This window comes from Ylistrum balloti, unplaced genomic scaffold (genome assembly GCF_031769215.1).
Source record: "Ylistrum balloti isolate Yb309-2 unplaced genomic scaffold, AGI_CSIRO_Ybal_v1 Utg370962, whole genome shotgun sequence".
Lineage (NCBI taxonomy): Eukaryota > Metazoa > Mollusca > Bivalvia > Pectinida > Pectinidae > Ylistrum > Ylistrum balloti.
Window position 1 is genome coordinate 338,789 of NW_026782541.1, and position 10,923 is coordinate 349,711.

The 10,923-nt window shown below is 33.7% G+C and overlaps 1 protein-coding gene across 1 annotated transcript; it reads left to right on the top strand.

Annotated features, from left to right (window-relative positions):
- Positions 1 to 251: 251 nt before the first annotated feature.
- On the top strand, positions 252 to 10,662 carry LOC132559737 (uncharacterized). The gene is made up of 5 exons (XM_060224363.1): positions 252 to 564; positions 3,902 to 4,339; positions 5,815 to 6,026; positions 7,090 to 7,333; positions 10,238 to 10,662. Exons 1-5 carry the CDS (start codon positions 252 to 254, stop codon positions 10,660 to 10,662), a joined length of 1,632 nt encoding a protein of 543 aa, XP_060080346.1.
- Positions 10,663 to 10,923: the final 261 nt, after the last annotated feature.

Below are 10,923 nucleotides of genomic sequence, written 5' to 3' on the forward strand. Positions count from 1 at the left end.
TTGTTATTTACAGACATGCACCCATTTGTGAAAAACGGGTTAAATCAAATTCAGCCCAATGGATTAATGATGATGTTCTCAAGGAAATGCACAATTGTGTTTATTTACATAACAAAGCAAAAAGTTCTAATTTAGAATCTGATTGGTCATTGTATAGAGCTTGTAGAAACAGGGTACTTCTTAAAATTAGGTAAGCTAAGCAGAATTACTTAGATGAATCCATCCTGCAGTGTTCCAAATACTCCAAAGGAATGTGGAAAAAGATCAAGGAATTTTTACCTAGTAAAAAATCCTCCTCCACTGTTAATTTAAGTATGGATCGTACTACTATTTCTGATAAGGTAGATGTTGCTAACGCGTTTAACACTTTTTTCTGTAACATTGGTTCAGAAATAGGTAAAACTTTTGATGATAGTTTACCAAAAGTAGACAGTTTTGTTTCTGGTAATCGTTATGTTATTCCAAGTATAACACCAGATTTTGTTCTTACCGAAATCAAGCAAATGGCTGCTGGTAAAGCGACAGGAATTGATGGTATTTCTGTTAAGCTGTTGAAATTAGCAGGTGATTCTATTGTATCACCTTTAACATTTCTGTATAATATGTCTATATCTAAAGGTGTTTCCCTTCTGAATGGAAGAAGGCCAAGGTCACACCTATTTTTAAAGCTGGTGACCCTACCCTAGTCAATAATTACATACCTATGTCTGTATTATGTGTTCTCAGTAAGATATTGGAGAAACATGTACATAATACTTTTTATGATTATCTCACCAAGAATCAATTATTAAGTGACTGTCAGTTTGGTTTTCGTCCTCATCATTCCACAGATACAGCTCTGGTGAGCGTAGTAGACAAATGGTTACAAAATATAGATGAAGGATTTTTAACAGGTGTTGTTTTTATCGACCTGGGTAAGGCATTTGACACAGTTAATCACTCCATTCTTTTACACAAACTCAAAGCATATGATGTGTCTCCTCTTTCACTTAAGTTCCTTTTAACATATCTATCAAATATATCACAAGCTGTATGTTACAGTGGTGTGATGTCTGATTTTTCACCCATTAGTATTGGTGTGCCTCAAGGCTCGATACTTGGGCCTCTATTGTTTATTTTAAATATAAATGAGTATCCCAAATGTTTGAAACATTCCTCAGTAACTATGTATGCTGATGACACCTCACAGAGTGTAAGGGATAAATCAATTGATTCATTAGAAATGAAAATGACAGAGGATCTTCAATGTACAATCCAGTGGATGAGAGATAATAATCTTAGTCTTAATCTTAGCAAAACTCAATGTATGTTGATTGGATCAGCTCAGAAATTAGCCAAATGTCTTGAGCTGAAAATTTCTGTAGACAACTTATCTATTGAAACTGTACAATCCGCAAAACTTCTTGGTGTTTATTTGGATAACTGTTTATCTTGGAAAGAACATATTAATTACATTTCCAAGAAAATTTCAAGGAAGATAGGTGTACTTAGACGGCTAAGGCCATTTATGTCAATTATGTCAAACGATGTGCTTACCAAAGTTTATCAAAGTATAGTTTTCCCTCACTTCATCTATTGTTCGGTAGTTTGGTGTGAAGTTAGTAACAAATCTTATATCTAGAAGATTTCTACACTACAGAAAAGGGCAGCGAGGATTTTATTGAATGTGAAAGATGTCCTCACTCCTTCTAAATTTCTTTTTAAACATTTAAAATGGCTACCTATTGAAGAATATCACACTTTTAGGAAAGCAACTCTAGCCTTCAAAATTTTACATGGAGATACCCCAGGAGTCTTGTGTAGTCTTTTTACCTATGTCAGGGATGTCACTTCTAGAAACACAAGATCTTCAGTTTCGAACAAATTTTGTATTCCTTCAGCTAGAACAAAGTATTTTAAACGCTCATTTGTGTATACTTGCTCGGTTTTACTAAATGGTATCAGTGAAAATATTAGAAATTCTTGTAGTGTGGCTGTTTTCAAACATAAATATTTACAGGAGCTCTTCTCAAAATTTTGGATTTTAGCTTTGCAACAATTATTGATATCTGTGATATCTGAATATATTTTACGCCTGTTTTGATGTATCTTACAGTTACAATATTTCGATGACATTATAATCTATCTTAGCCAATTATGTATTGTAATAATGTTTGTTCTTCATTGTATCTTATAATTAATTAATATTCATAATTTATGTATTTTATGTACCGGTAACATCCAGTGTAACATCTTTCTTTGATATGTGTATATATTTTACGGCAGGGCCATATTGTAAACTAGACTTGTCTAAATATGCATAAATAAAAGATATTATTATTATTATTATTATTATTATTATTATTATTATTATCATTAACTATATCAAATAGGATAAATAGATAATGGTTTTTAAGTATTTTGAATCTAGTAAGTTAGTGATGGTTCTTATCTATATGAAATGTAGAAAGGTAGCGAACAAAATATAAAAGCTGAACCTGAACTATTGCTAAATCATCATGAAAACTTAAGAAGACCACTTGAATATTAGACTAGTATTGCGAAATGGTCACAAAAGAACTTGAAGCCACATTCAAGTTTAATGTAGCAACACCCTTACAAACGCCTAGATAGTTCCGAAGATTGTCAACTTACATCAATATGGGCCTGCAGACTATCCACATCCAACCAGACACAATGCGGATAAGTAAAAAAACGCATGGTTTTACTGTAAAAATAACAAATAAACCTTTCAGAAAATTCTCTTTTTGTCCAGATTTTCCATACTATTCGCATATCACATGAACTCTCTATGTATAAAAGAATAGTAGCTAATTTTTCCATGCACTCTTTCTGAACTTTACAACATTTTGAAAAAAGGATACTGAAGTTTTACACTCCTTACCAGATACATTTGCACGTTACCGGTATTGTGACATATCATATTTTTTACACATGGGCCAGGAATATCAATTTAAATCTTTTATGCTGAAAAAGAACTCTCTGGAAGAATTGACCTGTGAACAGCATAACACACATAACAGCAGGTTAATGATGTCTAATCTACTTATTGCATTATTTTTCCTTATTTGGAACGAATAGCAGCTATAAATGTTAGGTTCACATGTTGTCATTAAACTTACAGTATAGATGTGAAAAACGACCCTTTACAGGTTCTTCAGCTACGTGTCCATGCATCATGCTATTCTCTTGAATATACGTCACACTTGTCTGATGAAGGTGACACTTATATCTTAATCCTCTTCCGATTGTGTTATAACTTCTGTTCTAGTTTCACTGTCTTGTGACACCTGTCTATTATGTTATTACGACTTTTACAGTAATCTGTCACAGGTAAAAGTCAATAAAACATTAAATAATATGTGATGGACGGAAATGTATGAACTTATAATTGTGATAATCGAGTCTAAATGTCAACGTTGATTTGATATCCTACGGGCTTGTACTCATCATCGTGATTTTCAAGATTATAACATACCAAATTTCGATATATCATGCTGAAAATTATTGGGAAGATTCATGATAGTCATCATGATCTATATTCTCTGGCTTTGTGAAGGTGAACGCTAGTATGCAGAATAGTTTTGTTCATTTTTATGGTTTATTGTAGCTTTTGATTTTTTTTTTTAGAAAATGAGCATAAAGAATTTTCATAGATCTTCCGATATATCATAGATAAACAGATAAACGTATTTTCTCTTTACTTTACCCCGACATATTTGAACATATTTAATTTTCAAATTATCGCTCGTAATATAGCATTGAATAAAAATAATATAGGACTTTCACATTTATCATACGAGCAAGAGGGTAAACATTATTGATTCAAAATTCAATATGGCTTTATTTTATATTTTCATGATAGGATGTTTAATTAATGATAACCTTTATCGTTATCTAGATGGAGAGGATTTTTCGACGGGCTATATCCCAGTTGTTGCTTTTACTCAAGGTCAGACTGCTCATATGAACTTAACGCAAGGAGAGATCCTCAACTACAATAAACTCATCACGAACATACACTCAGTTATTGATGCAAACGGTGTCTTCACAGCTAATACAGCAGGTCTGTATGCTTTTCACTTTTATTCTCTAACCAAAGTAAACACAGAGTTATGGTTGGAGATTATGCTGAATGGAAATCTAGTTGCATCTGCTTATGCTCACTCCTCCGGCACTGGTGGATACGCAGATGCAGGCAACTCTGTGATCTTGGAACTTAGTCGTGGCGATATGGTTTACATTAAGGCACACGATCAGTATCAGAATATCATGTTCGGAACAAGAGATCAGATATACACAACATTCACAGGTGTTATGATCGACTCCGGGTATTTTGGTAAGTTTTATTCAACATTTGTTTTTCCTCATTTGTCAGTTTAACCGATATATCTTATAATAGCATACTAAATATTGTAAAATCCATAACTTTCTGTTTGATATAATATATTTTTGACGAAAGTTGTATCATTGCCAGTGATGGAAAATAAATTAGTATTTCGAAAAATGGAGTGAAAAAGACAAAATTCGCGAAAAAACATCGTTCTCTGTGTTCTCTTTTGGTAATCTTGTTTTAAGATTGATAGTTAATGATATTTCCGGATTGAAATTTAGTTGAATAATGTTTTTTTTCGATTTCCCAAGACAGGATGGGTTCTTTGTGGTTTTGTTTTGTTTTTATCATTACATTACTTTTGTTAATGTAATCCTGCTATATTTCAGTCTTGACACCACATTACTGTGGATTCAGAAAGGTCCAATTTTCGTTGTTTTCGTGGATGAGCAAATCCACGAATTTAAAAACACAACGAAATATGAACTACTTACTAAAGTAATTTTGAAATTTGACCAAGTAATCTTTGCCGACACCGGAAACGTCCACCGGTAATGACAGAAGCCCCGTAATTAGTCGGGAGTCGGGTAGTCTGAGGCTCGACATGGATACGCTAAATTGGTGTCAACGATATATAATTATATATTATTAAACATAACAAAGGGTAAGTACCCATTGTGATGCTAAGTATTTCGCAGTCGTTAGCGACACTGTGGACACTAGGCTTGATCGGACCATCCTGTCGATTGAAGATTGGATCCGTATTTCTATCCGACTACAGGTTCACAATAATTATTAATAATGCAGATCTTGTTTACACACCTGTTTACACACATGGTCCCATCGATACGCGTGGTGTTTTCATATGACTGCGGTACACCGACTGATCAGCACACAATGTTTATCCACTGAAAACAATTGTTTCTGATAATTACCGATTGATTACACGCCAGGATATATACTGATTTGTGGTTTGCTATTAATGCGAGACTGTTGTAAACAGCGTTATAAAAACACAGGACGCCATCTTGAAAAAAAAACGTTCTTTTATTCTTGTCATTAGTGTTAATTCCTGTGAACATAGCCTTAATACAAACAGAAAAAAATTCGACTGGAAGCAAAAAGAGAAAATTCTAACGTTTTTATTTTTTTCCCACAGAACCAAAAATCCACGAATTTATGAGTCCACGAAACTGTCTAATTTGTAGAAACAACGAAAATTGAACCCAACGAAAATAAATGAATCCACAGTATTTAGAAAGGCTTTCCGATTTATTGTTCTGTCTTCCTTTTTCTCAGTCATTTATTGTTTATTATAATCAAAGATGGACTAAAGACCATATTAGACAAATGTTTATTAATGTTTATTTCGATAGTGAGCATTCTTGCTGAAACGTCATTACAGATATATCAGTGAAATAAACACATGGGAATAAGCCTTGTATATAAAAATATATCACTCAGTATTTTGCTTCTTATAGAGCATGAAAGTCTCAACAGAAATAACCCTACTGGATTCAGCGTGGGTTTGGACCATCATCAAACGATCACTAATGGTTCTAATATACCATTCGACGTTGACATCATGAACAGATCCCGCGAAGCAGGCTACAATTTTACAACTCATGAATTCGTATCACCACATGAGGGGCTTTACATATTCCACTTCCATGCACTGTCTGAAGCTAATAATGTTAGTAACACAAACCACCAAGCCCTCAGTCTACTTCCATGCTATGCTTAAAGCTTGTAGCATACGTTACAAAACACTTAGTCTGAAATGCATCTGCCTGGAAATAACAGTCTAACAAAAGGTACTCAGGATAAAATTATGATTAGTATTGAATTACTTATCGACAATATACAAATATATGGTTGTGAACTCTGAAGATTGTTCAAAAAGACACACAGGTGAATAACACCTTGTCATAATTTAGAGTGAGATACAGTAGAGCCTAACAATGAATTAACTGCATCATACAGCTATTTCATCCTTCTAGGACTCGCCACTGATGCTAAGGGCATTAATTTTGAAGACTAGGAGACGACTAAAGAATATCAAAAGTGATCAAAAGAAAAGTCCAAATCTAGACGGAGAATGGCAGCAGCCCCTTAATTAGATGGATTTCATAATTTTTATACATCAGATAATTTTGGAATAGCGTTAAGTGCATCTGTATTTGCTGAATCATCTTTGAATTTCCTCTGTCGACTCCTAGGTTTAGCATTTAAGGCCCAAACCATCACTGAAGAGCCATAAAAGGATAAAAAAAGCAGTATGAGGCAATTTAACACACTGTTTGTATCTACTGTATGTCACATTAATGTGTTTTAAACGAAGCTGTTCAAGTAAGCTTTCTTTGTACATTCCTTGAGATTGCAGACGGTAGACACTGCTGGCAGACTCCAAGTCCCCGATATTTGTTTTTCTCTGTATATCGCGGTTTAATAGCTTTTTATTTTCATGCTGCCCGATATGGCATGAAGGATATTTTCTGGATTAGGTCTAAGAGTAATGAAACAGGCCGTTCTTTACCCCTATTTGTATTAAGCTAGTGTTAGTGATTATGATGACATATATTCTGTTATGTAACTCCCTTAAAATGAATGTATATAAAAGTTCGACTTCTCCTTTCCAAAATGACAATTTTAACACCATTAGCAACACGCCTTTAAGTCATAATTACAGATTGTAGTAGACCTTGATCATAAACTGGAAAGATATGGTTATATCTTATACACAATTGTCGTTGTAGAAAATTTGGATAGAGTTATTTAACAACGACCAGTATGTAGTGGCCGCCTACGCCTTTACTTCAAATGAGTACGGAGATGCGGGCAATACTGCAATTCTTCATCTGATGCAGAACGACCACGTGACTGTCAAAGCGAGACCAGGAAATGATGTTGAAATGTTTGGCTCTCCAACTGGAGTGTATGCTACATTTTCCGGAGCACTCCTGTCACTTAGTCTACCAAGAACTGAGACACCAGAAACGGGTAAAAGATGATACTGTTGAACATTTCATCAAAAATCTTCGGAAAAAAACCGACATATAAATAATTTGGAAGTTGCTGGTTGTAGACACTGCTGATGGACTTTACGTCCTTGAGGATTGCTGTAATTTGCGTATCAAGTTTTGATTAATGGGGATAGTGAAGCGGTACAGAACAAACACATGTACTAAGTTTTTTTATGATCCAATATGTAAAAAGATACGGGATGAACTTTTACAGCGATTCAGGGTTTATCAAATATGTCTGAATCCTCATAATTTACGACATTTTAGCTTATTTTCTTCATTTTCCAGGTGACGCCTCAGTCAATAGCATATCTTAAATGTTAGAGTGACCCAGAAATGTCAGCAAATAGATTGTATAAGTATATCACTTTAAAGAAACCTGACGCTATGCACTAAAGAAAATGTAGCAACTACATGAGGAATGTATTTAATTTTTGTGTTAGAACAATTACAAATTTGAAAATACTGAAAAATGCATACTGTATTTATCCAACAGTACAGCTTCAGGAAAACGTCTTTATCATAATGTATAAATAGTCTCTTAGTTAATGTTTTGCTGATTTAGTATACATTGTGAGACATTGATAAAGTTTCTGTGATTGGTCCATTCTTACAGTGGAAACATAGATATTACTTATCAACAAACAAAACTAAAATCGAATGCATTGTGGTTATTTTAGTTAAAATATGGAAAGATGTGTATTGTTTACTTAAGTACAAAAAAGGCTTTCTTAGGGAATGTATTCCATTCAGGATGTAGTAGCGACTATAAATAAATAAAATACCAACATATCACCATAATGAGGATCCAGACCCAAATTCCATAAAACATAGGGCAAAATATGAACAAAAAATATTTACATGGAGACTCATGAAAAAGTACAAGGATAATAAGATCAGGTGTTCTGGAAGAGAAAGCGTCATCAACGTCACCCGCCATGTAAACCCTGATCAATGAAAGTAAGTTAATGAGAACAAGGTATACAACATCGGAACCAACAGACAAACTAATGAGTATCAAACACGCCAAACTCCATAAATTGTGTTCATATTGTTTCACTATTGAATTATTCCAGTGGACCTATATTCACTGTAGAAAAGGTGAAAAGACATTAACTGATAAGAATCAAGTTTAATATGCAACATCAAAAAAGTCAATACGGAATAGCATTACCTCTTTATAATTTATAATTAGATTCTTCAATATGGATTCCATATTTAACTAAGGCAAGTCAAGTTTTCATTTATTTATGGTACAACGTCGATCGTGAATAAATTATATACCTAACGTATAAATGATCTTTACTGAGTTTCCCTTTCATATTGAATGATGGAATAACTCTTAAAATAATTTTCGTAAGCATTGGTAAGCAAAAAAAAAAAACTTGGAGACGAGTTTCATGAAGCATCAAATAAAAGAAATAAATTAATTGCTTTTAATAAATACATGAACAAAAATTACCATGGGAAAATGAGGAGTATATGTAGATGGCAACCATTTTCTTTCGAAATGATGAAATGAGTTACGGTTAACACTAACCCATGATTGTCTAATGTGACTGTATGGCAAAGAACAAGATCATTAACCAAACCTAACCCTATGATGTACTGTAGGCAAGTAGGCATAATTCTGACAAATTTGGACATGTTTGACCATTTCTTCACCATATTCATGTTATTGTTTTGTATAGATGATTTTAACAACAAAGAAATTTTGTGAAATAGATTATATGTTAAATTGATGCGGACGTCCTGTACATATGCGTCCGTACTTAATGGTACAATATCAATGACTGTGTGCGTCTTATCTTGGTCCATGCAACCGGATGGCCGCGAACAGCATGTAAACATAACAACACGTGACCATTTCCAAAATAGCTTCCTCAAACCGTTAAGCCTGCCTGAAACAAAGTCATTTCATATTAAATATTACTTTACCTAATACTAATAAATGCACTGTAATTACTATAAATTACATAAGACAGTCATAACTTATTATCTAATTTGCAAGAAAGCGGGCTTCAACCAAACTTAGGCCTGCTACTCTGTTTCTGTTAATGTATATAGATCTACCTGTAATTGAGCTTCAGAAATATCATGCCACGATAAACAAAAAACGAATTCAATAGACTAAAAATACCCTAACAAATAAACTGAGGTTTTGGAAACAAAATAAATGTCTAGACTTACCATGTCATGCTCAGCGTTATGCAGCCATGTGCTCCGGTTAAAGTACCGTTGGCGCCTATACTAGTGCATGGAATAATCGTGGGCGCGTTCGACTCAAGCGACGCGCATACAACAAATAGTTATGAATACTTAATACGTCTTTTTATTGTCTTAATATTTTAATATGTTTATATACTTATAAACAAATCGAAATTCTTTGTTGGAATGAATGTGATATCTATTTTATCTACTGTAAACAAATAGCTATAGGTCAGGCTACAGCTACATGTATTTAGGATGAATGGTTATGTGAAAGGCGAGTGAAGAATGTGAGCCCTCCTGCGAGAGGATATTTCTGTATCTATTTGTTTATCACTGAATAAAAAGAATGTAAGAAAAAAAAAAAAAAAAACAATAGCAATGACTGATACGTACGCCATTAACTTCTCGTTACCTGAAATAATGTGTCAGTATGGAACAATTGATCATACTGACCGATATTCATAAATATTGAACATACGATCCCTTCATGATATCAACCTTTGATCCTCTTTTCTTTTCTATACCTGTTCATCTTGCTAACTTGCATTTAGATAGCAGAATTTCATCCTTGTATTTTTGTTATAACAAGCTATTCTTTAAACGACTAAGCATCACTTACTTTACGGTATGGAACGTATTACTAATATATCATCTATAAATTGCCTTGTAGATTTTGAAGAAATGGCGTTTACCGTTGGATTAACACGAGATGCGAATGTACCAGCTTACTCTAAAGTGCCTTTTGATCGCCTCTACACAAACTTTGGGAACGGTTTTGACATGAATAGGGACGTTTTCACTGCGAAAATACATGGAGTTTACATATTTCAATTCCACGGCCTTTCCCAAAATGGACAAGTTCTATATCTCGATCTTTACCACAATTACAAATACATCACATCTGCTTATGCATTTGACGCAAATTCCTTTTCTGCTGGAAGTAATACTGCTGCTCTTACACTCATGGCCGGGGATGAAGTTTACGTCAGTGTGAGAGGAACTTCTAAACTATTTGGTAGTCATGATGAAGTATACTGTACGTTCTCGGGATATCTTGTAGCTCCACTAAACCAATATCAACCAATAGTTGGTTAGAATCAGAATATATCAGTCGGACATTCGCGAACATTTCATTCAGTTATTTCCAATTGATTCCATGTAGTTTTATCGTCATTCTTACTAATTTGTTGACGTTATTAGGTGCAATAAATTACATGGATTTCATGATGAAAAAGGTTGTCTTACCTTTTTGTTCTTTTTGAAAAACAATGCACAAAAGCCACTTCAGTGAATGACATTGATAAGTATAGTATGAGCAGTATACGCTAAATAATTAATCAGGTTTTTTCACTTGAG